The sequence below is a fragment of the Saccopteryx leptura genome, chromosome 10, assembly GCF_036850995.1.
Source record: "Saccopteryx leptura isolate mSacLep1 chromosome 10, mSacLep1_pri_phased_curated, whole genome shotgun sequence".
NCBI lineage: Eukaryota > Metazoa > Chordata > Mammalia > Chiroptera > Emballonuridae > Saccopteryx > Saccopteryx leptura.
Genome location: NC_089512.1, coordinates 76,504,213 through 76,520,009, shown reverse-complemented (window position 1 = coordinate 76,520,009; position 15,797 = coordinate 76,504,213). Strand labels below are relative to the sequence as shown.

The window sequence follows — 15,797 nt, the reverse complement described above, 5'->3', positions numbered from 1 at the left end:
CTGTATGGCTTTAGAATGTGTAAGATTAAAATATTTTTATGATTATGGTTACTAAGGCAGTTTGAGATGATAATCATAGTTAGTTAAAAAGTGTTACTGGGAAAAGTAAAAAACAAAAAGAAAAACCTCTTCTTTGGAATATCAGCTGTCCTTTGGTACTGTTTCGACTCTGGGGAAACGGTCCCCCTTCCTTAGCCTATAGAAACCTCAGAAAAAACTTGATTATAAATCAGATATTTCTGTCACTTTCCTTTCATCATTTAGTTAATAGCACAACTGTGACTGAGGAAGTCCATCTTTTTTGTATCCATGTCTTTAAAAATGTGTCATTTGATTCATCATTGTGGGAAGAGCCTCAACATCCGAGTGGGGCAGGGAGGTGGGGCAGACTAGAACCCACCATGCCTCTGGAGGCGCTTTTGTGACACCCAAAGAGAACACACTTACCAGCACTTGAACCCCAAATGCCCCAATGTGAAAAGAATGTCAGATAGCACAGAGCAAGAACAAGTCTAGGTCAACTTAATTTTCTGTGTCTGGAGGGTCTGGAGGTCACTCCTAGGTTTCTGTTTAGAGGGTGCTGGTTTGGCCCCTCTGCCCACCCGCAGCTGTGCACTGCTGGGGGCAGTAGAAGTCAGTTCCACCCACCTAAAGGGGGCTTCACGCCAATCTTAGAGGGTTCCAGAACAATAATGATTCTGTGGCACTCTCTCTATATATAAATACTGTATATAGGATTCACATACAGACAGCTGTAGACGAAGATTAGTATCACTCTGGCTAGCTACTGGTGACTACGTGAAGTGCACACCTGCTGTGAGTATAGACAAACAGAGGAAACCAGGACAGGCTCAGGACAGAACCAAGGCAGGTGGGAGCATGTGTCAGGATGTAACTGCAGTTGTGGTTAGGTGTATCAATTGCTTCATGCATGCATGAAAGAATCACCCCACATTTACCCTGCTGTGGAGGGACCCATTTCACAAGCAGCCCACTGGAAGTTGCTGTTACATTCCTTGGGTCAGTATTAGGAAGCAGGAACACTTGGGGGAAGTCCGAGTGGAAGACAGGATACTCGAAGGGCATGCACAGAGTATGACAGCAGGGGCTGGCTCGTTTGGTTTAGTCACATACCTCTTTCCCCTGCCACGATCAGCCATGATTGAGTGGAACAGTAGAAAAACAGGGAGGAAATTTAAATATGCAATCAGGCATTATTTGGGATGACTGGGTGTATGTGTATTAGATATTAGTTAACTGAACTGTCAATTTTTGTTTAATCATGGGAATGAGCATTTTAGGTGCTTGAGAAATTACTTTTATGGACTGCCTTTTCTTCCCTTTTTGCTGTAGAGTTGAATGGAGAGGAAGAGTGAGGATTAGAACAATTTCCAGAAAGGTTATTTTAAGAGATATGATCTTAACTCTCAATTTTGAAGCAAGCAGTGATATAACAATATGACCATAATGGGATCGTAGAATCTTTTCTTATAAGGTTTGGGTTGTTTTGGTCCTTACCGGTTTGGGATAATAGTCAGTTTTGAAATCCCTTGGTTTATAATTATTATCAAAATAGTCATTTTGACAGCAGTTTGAAAAAAAAGTAAGTGTATTTATTTAAATGTATGTTGGAGAATTGACAAGCTGAACAACACAGAATAATTCAGTTCTGCCACTGCGTTTAGCCACCCAGGTCAGCTAAGGTTCACAGGTGAAAAGTCTAGTGCAAGCACAGATAAATCCAAAAACAGCACGTGTGGTTCACACACCAAATAAAAGAAATTAAAACAATAGTAGTGGCAACAAAAACAACCACAAGAGACCAAAAAGTATTTTGTGTGCTCTGGACAATAACCAAAGGCTGCTTGAGTAATATTTTAAAAAGACACTCACCTCTTTTGCTTGTCGCTAAAAACATTTGAAAACTTAAGCTGAAATGTACAATACGCAATAGACAACCTTCCAAAGGCTTCTCCTTGCCAAACTTCCACTTCACTCTCTTTGCAAGGCCAGTTGAAAGAAAATGGGTGTTAAGGTGTCTCATTCACAGTGTCACCAGTAAAATCAGTTCTGCAACCTTAGCTAAGGAAAACCACAATGCACTTCCCACCACGCCGGCTCACCTCTGCGTGGTGCTCCTCGTTCTGTTGAAGAACTTCAATGACTAGTTCAGCAAGACGTATTGTATCTTCGAGCTTTTTGGCAGGAGTGATTAACCGTCCTACATTTTCTGTAGTACAAGAATTTGTGTTAAAATTCAGAGAAAGCGGCAGGCTTGTTTTATGGCCGTGAGAACAAGTGGATAAGAAATTTTGAATAGTTACCAATTTTTACAAAAAGTGTCATGCAAATGTTAAGAGCCACAACATTAGTAGTGAGCAAACCAGAAAGCCGCTTTGTTATTATTAGAACCATCATCATTATCATCAAATACATATTAAGAAAAAGCAGTGCTCCAGCTTCAAATTGGCACAGAAAGCTATATTGTCCATGACAGCCCATTTCAAATTGAGTGACACTTTCTACACACGTTCTTTAAAGACAGCATAGATATACTATCTCTGTGACCCTCTACTGTGTCTGTGCTACTTGTAGTGGGAAGATGAAGGAGAGGCTCCACCTTAATTGCTGCTCTATTAGTTTCCTGGATTCGTTTTTAACCATTTGATACTTCAAAATTGTTTTCATCAATAGGCCTGCAAGTTTAACAGGTATTGATTGGACTGTTCATTGAAACAAACAACAGAGTCAAAGATCTGGCTGTTTTAAGTTGTCCAGGGAGGAGATTGAAACTTAATGGACATTCCTGGGCTATTAGGAAGAAGGCCGGATCCAATTATGAAAAGGGTGTAGGGCAGGTTATTGGATGAAACAGTGGTAATTTGTACGTTGGTACAACTGAAATCTTATCAATTTGGTGGCAAGAGCATGGTCAGATTTTTCCTCTGTTTTTAGTTTGTGTGTGTTGAAAAGTTGTGTTTTTATCTGACTCAAGAACAAACTGAACTCTGGTTAAGGTTGCATCCTTTATCAAAGCCAAATCCATGGATGTTGGGCAATGTTGTTAAGTTACCCAAACTTAAAAACATATTTTCCTGGTAGAAAAGAGTAATATTTTAAAATATGAAATATTTTTGTTTGTTTGTTTTTGACCAATGAAAGTATCTGGAGTCTAGTCTGAACTCACAAGGGACCTTGCATTTCATGCTTAGACCCCTTCAAACCCCGAAGCCTCAGGTCAGTTGGAGCCCCTGGGGTATAACAGCAATAACGATCACTTAGCATGATCCCACAGGTAGGGGTGTATGTGGAAAAAAGGACTGCCCAAACGCATTTTCATCTATGCAACTGAAGCAGATACATTTTGGCTTTAGGATTTTTCTTGCTAGAGAAGACTACTTCACAGAAAGGTGTTTTTATTTATTTTTAAGTGGGGGTGTTTAAATAAACTCATAGGAGGTTGTCCCTTTACAAAAATGTGCCCCATAATTTTCTTTTTGTGAATTTGCTAGCTAGGCAATGAATATATCAGATTACCAGTGATTTAGGATTTAGTAATGAAAAACAAGTTCAGTGAAACGCTAGACAAAGTGAGTGTCCTAGCCCCTCTGGGAGCTAAAAGTGATGGATGGAACTGGGTAAAATTATCGTGGGAATTCAGTCTAGCAGGGACTGGTGGCTGATGTGAAAATGGGCCTTCTGAATTCCGGCCGGTGGAAAGCTCCGTTGTCTCTGCCATGCTCCGGTGGAAATGTAGCTGGATATGGTCAGGACACGAAGGTGGAAACTGCAGGGAACGTAACTGTGCAGATCAGGCAGTGGACACAACACTCAGAATACAGGCATGCGTGGAGTTTGGGGGCTGACAGCATACCGTCTGGCCCAGAGCAATAGATAAAATAGATAAGTGATTTGTGTGCTTTGGAGCACCTGGCCTGTTTCTAATTTCATATATGGACTATCATAATTTCATTAGTAGACTTTCAAGCATTTCTACAAACATACTGTGTATATATGTTTGGGTAATATGTGTAGAGTGAGGTACTTGCATTTTGATAGTAAATATGCATAAGTTACTATATTTTCTTAGTTGGTAGTCACATTTACACATCAATTTGCAAAATCCTCATTCTATGCTTATTACCCATTTGACACATACACCCACATACACACATCACACACTTACATACATTTTCTAGTGACCAGACAAGCCTGCACATTAATACAAATCTGCAGGAAATCCCACTTGGGGACATCTTTGAAATCTCTTGCTTTAAAAATACAAAGCATTGTCCTTTAGGGTGGAATACTCACCAAACGAGGGGAATCCTAGCTGTGTATGACATGTCATGTAGAAATAAAATAATTCCCACCAATATTGCTACGCACCTTTATTTTAAAACTGTGAATGATAATCATGTTTGGAGAAATCCAAGATGCTTAAGCGAAGACCACCTGAAGATTTGTTTGAATGTGCAGTCTTTGAGATTGACTACAGTATATATCGGTAGATACACATAGAGCGTACATGTGCACACAGCCATTCAGTAAGTGTGTGCACATGTATACAGGCATGTGTACGCTGATGTATATATACAAACAGTATGTTAGGATAATCTTTTGCAATTTTACTTTACCATGCAACCGTTAAGTAAGCAGGTTCAGGATCCGTTAATCTAGAATGCTTGATCTTCCATTTTACCCATGTAGCTAGACTTTCACTTCCTTAATTACTGTAATTCCATTGTCTGGAGATCAAGCCACTTTGTTGAGACATAATACTATTTACTTGCATAGCTAACTTAGTAGCTAAATGGCAAAAAATAGTACTAAAAACAACTTGTCTAAGATGTTGTCTTTAAAGAAAATATTGTGCAAAATTCTCTAGTCCCTCCTCCCTCCCCCTACAGAGGTCAAGGAGAAATTTGAGATTCTAAATGATTTTTTGTTCCTTCTGCTGTCTTGAAATGTATTGCAATATTTCTATCACCCAATCTTGTACTAGCTGGAGCACTGATGCAGGGAAACTAAAAATATATACTTAGTAAACATTTCATACAACAGAATTGAAGCTCATAACATATAAAAAAAATCATGCATAATGTTATGCAACAACAATGTTATTTTGTGCTGACATTGGGATTTGAAAATGTTGCATATGTCAGACATAGCTAGACAAAAGAAAAAATGTGGACATTTGGAAATAAATGCTCTCTTTTGCAAAACCTACAGTGTCAAACTTGAGAGCCTGAGCCTCAGCTTAGGATTCCAAACCAAAACAAATTTCAAAAAGAAAAATGAACAGAAAAGCAAACTACACTAGAAAGCTGCCGAGTAAAGGAATGGTGGGAGTTACAGTACTTGATTTTGGCCTAGGCATGCCTTTGAGCCTCCGACAGAGCATACTGGTCTGCACTGGATGGGTGAAGGAGGCCCAGGGGTTGCCGGGGAGCTGCCCGGATGGGTGAAGAGACCGTAAAAAAGCAAAGAGACAAGTGACTTTCACAAAGGGTAACAAGTAAGATGACAACCTCTGAAAAGAACCACCAAACAAGCAAAACTGATAAAACACAAATGGAGAGGGCTGCTGCTTTCTTGGCAGTACCACACCATTACTGGGTGGAAGTCTGGCCAGTGCCACCAGGACCATCCTACAGAGACATTCAGAGGTTGAATGCAAATACCGGATGCCTTTATCCAGATGGACACAAATGAATGATGGTGGAGGCATCACTGACAAAAGAAGATACACTTTTGTACAACAAAGGACACCTGTATGTTGATAGCTGCTTCTTCCTTCCAGATGACCAGGAATAGGACAAGATACAGTCACAGTTGGGAGACTGGCCTCTTCCCTCAATATGCTGCTTCACTTTCTGCTTACCCTTTCACCTTCTACTTAAACCTCTCTGCGCTTCAGTTTTTTCATCTATAATTCAAGAATATTAATATCTTTTTGCTATGCCTTGAAGGGTTGCTGATAAGAGCAAATAAAACAATGCCTGGATCAGATCTCTGCCAAGCCCAAAGTGCCTACAAACGTTTATTGTTCTCTCCAACATTGTGAAAAGGCAGGAATTAATTGCCTTGCAAGAGCAGATGAAGGGCCGTTATTAGTTCAAGTGAGTTAGGGAATATTCTTGCTCCCTTTGTGGAGTTGCAACATGTCAAAATCTGTCATTTGGGGGAAAAATGTGTGGTATCTGATTGTTTCCAGCTCATTTAATTATTTTCAATTTGAAATTCTCATGGCTTTTATATTGTGGGTTGAATCATATATAAAAACTTGCCAGCTTATCAAATATGTTACTTGCTATTCCAAATGTTAGAATACCGTAATCAGCACTTGACCCATCTGTCATGTGGTTTTACAATATCAGCACAGCAAACATCCTGTAATAATAGCCGCTCCTTCAGTACCAGCATGGAGCACTGTCAGCTTTTCGATGAATGCCCCATTAACCTTGGACCTGCTCCTTTCTAACAGTTCCCGTTTATAAAGCAATCTGTACAGTAAAGGGAGACACACTCCACTGCCAAGTTTGCAACTTGTTTTGCTTGGATTTTCAACTGGGAAAATGAATTTTACTGCAGGCTTATAGGAAATAAAATTCTAGTGACATTAATAAAAATATCAATAATAGGAATAAATATATTCTGGCAAAACTATCTATTAAAAGTAAAAGTTGCTGAAATCTTTTTCTTGTGGGACCACCTCAGTGTTTTGAATGCAGGGCTAAAAAAATGATTGACCCATCTCTTTTTATTTGAAGCTTTTGTTTGTGAAAGAATGTATGTAAATAGAATTTGGAAAAATCAGTTTTAAAAAACAGATATTTAAAGGAAGGCAAAAACTGAGCCTTTTTTTTTTTTTTATAAAATACAAAGTTCTTGTATTTTATTTTTCTTACAGTTTGGTCTTTCCTCTCTCTGGCAATATATCTTTAGTAATCCATCCCCCTGGCTTTTTTTTTTTTTTTTTTTTTTTTTTTTTGCATTTTTGCATTTTTCCAAAGCTGGAAATGGGGAGGCAGTCAGACAGACTCCCGCATCCACCCAGCATGCCCACCAGGGGGCAATGCTCTGCCCATTTGGGGCCTTGCTCTGCCTTGACCAGAGCCATTCTAGCACCTGAGGCAGAGGCCAAGGAGCCATCCCTAGTGCCCGGGCCATCTTTGCTCTGATGGAGCCTCGGCTGCGGGAGGGGAAGAGAGAGACAGAGAGGAAGGAGAGGGGGAGGGGTGGAGAAGCAGATGGGCGCTTCTCCTGTGTGCCCTGGCCGGGAATCGAACCTGGGACTCCTGCACGCCAGGCCGACGCTCTACTACTGAGCCAACCGGCCAGGGCTCCTCCTGGCTTTTTAATAAATGTGTTTTATCTGAGTGTGCAGTTCTCATGAAATCTCTTTACTCATTCTCACCTCGCTAACTGAAGCTGTGTAGAGAAATGCTTGTTCTGGTGGTTCATAAAACAATGAAATGTCCCCAGGCTGATCTATCATCCATGAGGCAGCAGAAACACTTTTAGCTCCATGGGTCTTGATGAAAATTTGTAGAGGGAGTCCCTGCTGCCAACTAACTGTCCAGAATTCTGACAGTGAGTTTGCCACTATAGAAAAACAAGCTCCCTATTTTTTTTTCCCTCACAGAGCTAAACAAAAACATCATACCTTGGTTTCCAACTTCATTTACCCAATTACCATTGCTCATGTTTACACAATTAAATCTGCTTGGCTTCCAGAGACAGAGTTAAATGTGACTGCAGAAAAAACAAAGAGAGAATTCCTCTGCAGGCTCAGCTAAGCCAAGGAAGAGAAGCATCCAGGAGCCAGAGACACTCCAATTAGTCCTTCAATAAACTGACCATCCCTAGTTCCACTGAGCCATTTGCCAGTCCCTGAAATATATGGGAGATGGATGTGGTTGATGGGAAGCCGACTTCTACCTAGTTCCAATCTACTGGTGTGTTGCTAAAGATGCCAGTGTTTGTATTATGCTGCTACTAAAAATAACTAGCCTGTAGCTGTTTGCTATGATTTGGGGATAGGGGTAGATAAAAGCTGGAGTAGGAATAGAATGTTAAGCAGATAGTCACATCATGCTTTTCAGAGTACCTGTCTCCCTAAAATGATGGATTCATGGGCCACACATTTAATACAGGGTTACAACTCAACACCATTTCTTCAGAGGGGCTGTAAATTGCATATACTTGATCCTGGGCATCCTCATCACTCCCCTTCAGAAGATTCCATCTTTAGGACACTATGAAGTATATGGTAATGAAGATGGTTAGATGAATCATAGATCATTTTCTCTGCTCTTTTCATTGCAGTTATTTTTGTCTCATCTCTATAGCATGCATCTGAGCCTGTCATATTCCTGCCCAAAAGCCTTTAAGAGATCCCTTTCATAGCAAGACAGTGCCTTCCTAACAGAGGCTCACATCCTCTGTTGACTCCTCTACTTGAGCATGTATGGCCTTTAACAACAGCAAATTATATACGTGTCTGTCTTCCTCTATGCCTAGTGAGTTCTGTACAGTGTGTCCGTAAAGTCATGGTGCACTTTTGACCAGTCACAGGAAAGCAACAAAAGATGACAGAAATGTGAAATCTGCACCAAATAAAAGGAAAACTCTCCCAGTTTCATACCTATTCAGTGCAGTTTGATGTGGGCTCACACACAGATTCTTTAGGGCTCCTTAGGTAGCTATCCCGTATAGCCTCTACAGACTCATCACTGACTGATGGCCTACCAGAACGGGGTTTCTCCACCAAACTGCTGGTTTCTTTCAACTGCTTATCCCACCGAGTAATGTTATTCCTATGTGGTGGCGCTTCGTTATAAACGCGCTGATATTCACATTGCACTTTGGTTATGGATTTGAATTTAATGAGCCACAGAACACACTGAACTTTCCTCTGTACCGTCCACATCTCGACTGGCATGGCTGTGGGCTGCTTTGCTGTATACACGGTGTTTCGTCATCATCTGCACATGCACACATGCTGCCACATCATCCTACAGAAACTGGGAGGGTTTTCCTTTTATTTGGTGCAGATTTCACATTTCTATCGTCTTTTGTTGCTTTCCTGTAACTGGTCAAAAGTGCACCATGACTATATGGACACACTGTATTTCTAGAGCTAGAACAGTGCCTGGCCCGGGGCAGGTCCTCCAATATTGGTGAAAGGAAATCCTCAATGGATCCACCTAGTACATTGCTTTCATGGCAAAACAAATACTAAGTGTTGCAATCTGCATGTAAATGATACTGGAACTTTTAACTCTTACTCAAAGCCCCTGGTGTACCAAGATAAATTGCTGAATAATAAACATTGTAACCTAAACTGCCAAATCAGAGAACAACTTCAGGTGTCTTAATGTGATTCAAAATGATTTAAGATAATTAAAAATAATTGTTATTTAAATTAAAATTGTAGCTACAAGGAAGAAATGGTGCTATTACAATATTTTTCTTTTCTAATTTGGTATCTTTGTCCTTAAGAATGAGCTGTTTCACTTAAGAAAAGTGAACTCAATTCTGGATAGGCTCAGTAGTGGATATCTGTTCTTCGTGTATGTACAGTAACCTCCTTAGGAAAATTGCCTTTCCCGCACTCCATGAGGTTTTGATGAGAATGTCAAGAAATGAATCCTATTGGGGTAGTCTTGTGAGCCATGCCAGCCTGAACATAGAACCTACATCATCATGGGAATTCTGATTGGTTCAGAGATTAACATGTGATCCAAGCATGCCAATGAGACACTTCTCTGGAATTTTATACAGTTGCTTGCAGAGGAAAGCTAATTTTCTGTTAGGGTTACTAGCTAGGATAAAAGCCAGTGCTATCTATAGCCATCTTGTTCCCAATCTCCCTACCTTGAATCCCAGTGTGGGTCAAATAAGTTTGCAAATATGATGTATATGTTTGCTCGCTTATAGTTTGCATCGGGTGTGGGGGACAGGCTGTAAGCAGGCAGGGTCCTTATAGCCTAAGGCTTAGGTTTAAGACTAAGCCTTTCCCGCCCTTTTAATATTAATATCTTTTCAAAACTAAGCTTTTCCCCACACCCTTGACTGTTGCATGATGTGGGGTGGTGCACTCTCATGAGGAATCCCATTATGGCTCAGATAAGTGACTTTGTATCAGAGACTTCCTTATTTGTATATTGGCTTAAAGGTTTTGATTTCTATACTATAAAATGAGGCAAACCAGAAGCTCACTTGCTTGGTTCCAAAAATTAGCGTTGCAAGGAGAAGCAGCCATGATGGCGGAGTGCTTGAAGGAGAAGCCAGTTTGTGCAGAGTTTGTGCAGAGAGAAGGAGATGGGGAACAGAGGTTCGGTGAGGTACAAACCTTTGATCTAGGAAACTTGGACGAGTAAGTGGCTTTGGGAGCCCTGAATGGAAAGGGAAGTGTTTTCCCACTGTGTGTATTTCTTGCTTGCTGGGTGCAAGCTAGGATTAAAGCTAATGGCCCACCAGTTCTTGGCTCTGTTGTTTCATTACCATCTGTCCGAATTCAATGTGAACCTGCATGGGCCAGGTGGCTGTGATGGTGGCCGTGGCTACTGGCTTTACACCTAGTCACATTAAAGAAGTCTGTCACCAATTGGAGAGATCAAAACACTTTAAAATTCTTTATCCCTAAGTCTAGTCCTCCAGGTATTTCTTAGCTATGTTGGGCAAAAATTCCTTTTTCTTGCTTAAGCTATATGAGGTTTGTTTGTTTGTTTGTTTTTATCACTTGCTTTATCAAGAATACTGATTTAATACTAATATTAAATCAGTTCCCAAATAAGCTCTCATGTATGTGGTCATAAGCTCTCTGGTGCAGGATCTTGGGGCATCTGGAAGGATGATGAATAGAGGCAAATACTTGACAAGGCCAGAACATCCTGGGCAGTTCTTCGGGAACCCGCCCTTGACCTCCATGTCTATGTCCTCCTTGCTACGCGTCAAAGACCCTAGTACAGTGACGTCTCCTGCAGCACCTTGCATGTCCCTTTACCGCGGTTAGAATGTAATTGCATGTTTTATATCTGTGCTCTCTACTACACTGTAAGCTTCCTGGGGGTAAGGGCTACAGCTGCTTTTGCTCATTGCTCACTTCCCAGATACCTGGCATGAATCTTGGAACTTAGTGGGCATTTAAAAAATATGTGTGGAGTTATATTGCAATGTTTTATTTTGAAATTAATGACAAAAAGATCACTCAACTGCCTCCTACATTCCACTAATATCCAAATTGTAATTTCTGGATCAACAGCTTCTGTATCATATGGGTGCTTATTAGAAATGCAGATTTTCAAGCCCCAGCCCAGACCTGCTAAATCAGAATATATGTTTTATCAAGATCCTCAAGGATTTGTATCATTTGAACATTGAATTGAGATACATTGTTTTATATTCCATTTCTGAAATCAAATACTGTGTCTATAGTACACATTTAGATTTCGAAGTTTTCTTTTAAATAATAATATACAAATAATAACAGATAATATATATAATGAGTGCTTCCTATGTGGCAGGCACTGTGCTAAGAGCCTTATTTGAAATATGTGATTTAATCTTTGTAACAACCTTTTGGGAGGAGGAAAGTAAAAGTGAGGCTTAAAGAGGTCAAAACATTCATTGGAACCAGGATAATGATTTAAATTTGGGGTGCAACAAATCCTGAGTATTCAGGCTGGTTCTGAGGTACAGTCTTCTTGACACTGCATGTAGAAAATTCTAATATGTGGGCATTGAATGTCATCAGCTTTATTATTGGAATCTCTGGCTTGAAGTTAATGGAAGTTAATGGCTTGGGGTGTGGCCATTATCTCTGGGCTGAAAGGTAAGGCAGCCCGAACGGGTGGTGGTGGTGGAGGCTCCTGAACAGTGTGCAAAACCCCAGACTAGGGTCACTGACTGCCTTGGTTTTCTGACCTGTCAAGTGAAAGTTTGGGGTTAGATGATTGAGGACCCCTTTTTTGATCTTAAATTTTATCACTAGAAATCACAAGTGTTTCATAGTTTAGAAGTGCAACACGTGGGCTTAGAAATTAGGCTAAGCTTCAAATTCTGTCTCTACAACTAACAAGCTGTGTGATCTTCGGCAAGATACTTAACATGTCTCTATTGTTATCTCTTTATATTTTCAGATACAAAGAATGATTTCTTTTTCCATTGAGTGTAAACAGCATATTTTAACATTTCTGAAATTTGATGCACTTAAGGTTTGATTGGGTCTAACAATTTAGCTGCCAGCATTGTTTTGTTCTTAGGAGTACATAAATTAATGGTGCAGTTTATGCTTGATGGCTGGCCTTTAAGATTTAATAAAATATGGTAATAAATACCACTTACAGAGTTGTGAGAATTAAATGAGATATGCATTAACTACTAAATGCATACTAAATTCTCAATAAAGGTAGTTGTCATCATAATCAGTAGCATCTCTTTCTAGTAGAAGAGGCACTGATTTTATATTTATTGGTTTATGGCATATACTGTATTTCCCCATGTATATAAGATACTCCTATGTATAAGACACACCTTAATTTTGGGGCCCAAAATTTGAAAAAAAATGTATTACATATTGAACTCAAGTTTTATTCATCTACAACAATGAGCACAAAAACAAGCAGGAAATGCAAATGAAAATAATCTACAACCACTGTATAAGACATACCCAGTTTTTAGACCACAAATTTTTCTAAAAATGGTGCATCTTATACATGGGGAAATATGGCATATTTTTAACATATCTTCTTTTCCTCCAAGATTGTCTTTGGTGACAGTGTTGGAAACATCTTTCTTCTTGCCTTCCTCACTTTTTGTAACATATAGTTGAGGTACCAGTCTGAAGGATAATTTGGGCTTGGAAACCCTGATTTATGCATCCTTGAAACAAGAAGAAAGGAAAGAGAAACATTGTGTTTCTTGTGTAAGATACAGAGCATGAGGTGGTGCTTGCTTCAGAAGGGCCTGGAGCATGGTGAGGTGGAATTTGCCTCCCTGGTCCCTTGGGTGGGTGGCTCTGCACTGTGTGTTTGAGCATTGCAAGCTTAAGTGTCTCTTCTTATCTTTCAACTGGCCTTGGACCTATAGGAAGTTGGTCTGGAAATAGGGAAAGAGACCGAACTTCAACAAGACAGAATTGTCTTGGAAGTCCTTTGAATGGATTTGTCTTGCTTTAGAAGATTTCTGTCAACTGGGGGGAGAAATGTCTTCAGCTCTTTGATAATCTCAGGAATCCCAATGGCCCTCAGGAAGCCTTCACAATGGACAAATTTCAGCAATGATTTGGTCTCAGAGAGGTCTGTTACGTTCTTTGGTAGTCCTCTCAGGTTAAAAGTTGTAGGTTTTTTTGAATTTATCCATTTAGCGAATAGATATTATCCAACTGCCCACTGTATCAGCTGGAAAGGCTACATGGAGTAGAGACAATAAAGCATGGTGTTGGAATCTAGAAAGTTCTAGTACAAATCTGCTTGAGACATTCTCTTATCCTCTCTAAAACTTAGCTCCCTCATCTGTGAAAGGGGTCAAGATTAAACCAGATGCTCTGATTAAAGTCCTTAGCATACTGCTTTGGGCTATATATAGGTGGGTTGGCTGGCTATCTATCTATCTATCTATCTATCTATCTATCTATCTATCACCTATCTATCATCTATCATCTATAACTGCTTATCTATCTATAATCTATCTATCTATATATTTATCATCTATCTATCTATCTATCTATCACCTATTTATCATCTATCATCTAAAACTGCTTATCTATCTATTATCTATCTCTCTATCTTCTATCTATATCGCTAATTTTGCAAACCTTTGGTGTGTTTGAAGGAAACTTGTTTTATTTCAAGTTCTACCAAAATTTGTATGATGCTCAGAAAATATACAAGTATTTAATCAAGAATTGAAGTAAAACAGCAATAGTAATGTATTCTCAGAGCTTGCTGGGTTCAGAATATGTGATAGTTTAAATGAAAATATATTAAAAAAATAAATTTATGTGCAGCAGTCAGACTTTTCTTATATAGAATAGCAGCCTTTTCCTATTTTTTGGAGATATTACAATTAAACTGAACATTTAATTTCTAATAATGCCACCAGGCAGAAGGCTTAAGTCCACCAGAGTGCTGTCTGCAGAGTCCCACAGCCTCACAAAGCACAGCCTCGCCGAGGCCCCTGCAGCCGTCTGCACTCCAGCCAGTGGGCACACGGAGCCCCAGCTGCCCTACCACCTCTGAGAGTTGGTTTGAGTGCCCACGCATGTGTTTGTGCTAAGTTCCCTCCAAGGAAATGGAAAAGGGAGAAGGAGGGTAAGGAAAAAGATTAAAAACTCAGGAAAGAAGTAGTTATGATTATGATCATGATCATGATTGAGGTTTTTTTGCTTAGAAAAGGCCAGAGACACATCAAGCTTCAAACCCATCTCGGCTCTGACCTTAAATTTTAGGTCCAGTTTTACTCTATTCCTCCTTCTCAGTCTTTTCTCTCCATAAACGCCAGTATGATTTTCCTGGAGTGCTAGTCACCAAGTCATCCTTTTGCTTAAAAAGCCTTTAAGGGTTCTATCACCTTTGGAAATAAGACCAGTGGAATTTCCCTCTGAAAAACCCATATGCCTGTAAAAGTAGGCATAGATTCCAGAATAAGAAACTTTAGAGCATGAGGTTTAGTCTGAACTTTGTATTATTAAGGCATATAAAGGCTTTGAGATCTTGCCTCCTGCCGACATTGCCATCATCAGCACCTGTCATTGCCTCATTTTCATGCTGTTCGCAACTACACTGAATACAGGGTAGTTAAGAGTATGGCTTCTGCCTGGGCTCAGATTCTGTCTCTATCCTTATTATTCTAGGAGTGTGTTACTTAATCTCTGTGTATGTCCATTTACTCTTCTCTAAAATGGGAATAATAGTAGTATCTACCACATAAAGAGTTTTGAGGATTAAATGAATAATACATACCAAGCACTTAATAGTCATACCTGGTACATACTACACATGAAATACACATTAGCTATTGTTATTAGATACACAGTTTGATGTACCTGCACACTCTCTCTAGCTCTTTCTACTTTCCAATCCCAGTTCCCTTTCACTGATTCTAATTAATCTTTCATGATGCAGTCCAATCTTTCCACCTCATGAAGATTTCCAGGCTTTCTGACAATGTCCTTTAATGCATAACTCTACCAGTTGGTGCTGCTGTATACTCAATTTGTAACTGACACTATGCACCCATTTGCAGGTGGGCTTCCTAAGGTTAACAGCTATTTCACTGTTGTTTAGATAGTCCTGGCTTTCACCATTGTACCTGGCACATGGTAGTCCCCTACTAACCACTTGTCGAATGAATGAATGAATGAGTAAATAACTGAATGAATACCTTCCCTTCCAGGGAGTGAAAGACACGTTTGTCTTGAACAGGTTTATGAGCCTTCAAGTACTTATTGCTGGCCTGGTTCTTGGCACATTCTCAAAAATCTTCCTGAAATATCTTCAACTTTGATTAAATGAAAATTATCTTTTGAGAATCTTTTAAACCTTAAAAACAATAGTTAACACTGTATTTTTATTTACTAGAGCTTCCCTCACGATATGATCAGAAGTTTTTAGGCTAAACAAGAAGAAAGTATCCAAAGTCAGAGGACATTCTCAGAGCTTTCCTCGCAGGGAGCCTCCGGCCAACCCCGTGTGGCCACCCGCCCTGCGCCTGGTTCCTGCCCCGTCACGTGGTACACACAAGAACAACACAGACGCAACTTCTCTCGGTCTTGACTGATACACATT

The 15,797-nt window shown here is 39.9% G+C and overlaps 1 protein-coding gene across 20 annotated transcripts in view; it reads right to left on the bottom strand.

Annotated features, from left to right (window-relative positions):
- CADPS (calcium dependent secretion activator) overlaps positions 1 to 15,797 on the bottom strand; it is a 598,625-nt gene that overhangs the window by 101,488 nt on the left and 481,340 nt on the right. For all 20 annotated transcript variants that reach the window (XM_066352056.1, XM_066352057.1, XM_066352051.1 and 17 more), the window contains one exon: positions 2,124 to 2,230. In XM_066352056.1, the coding sequence (XP_066208153.1) occupies positions 2,124 to 2,230 (107 nt within the window). The remainder of the gene's footprint in view (positions 1 to 2,123; positions 2,231 to 15,797) is intronic.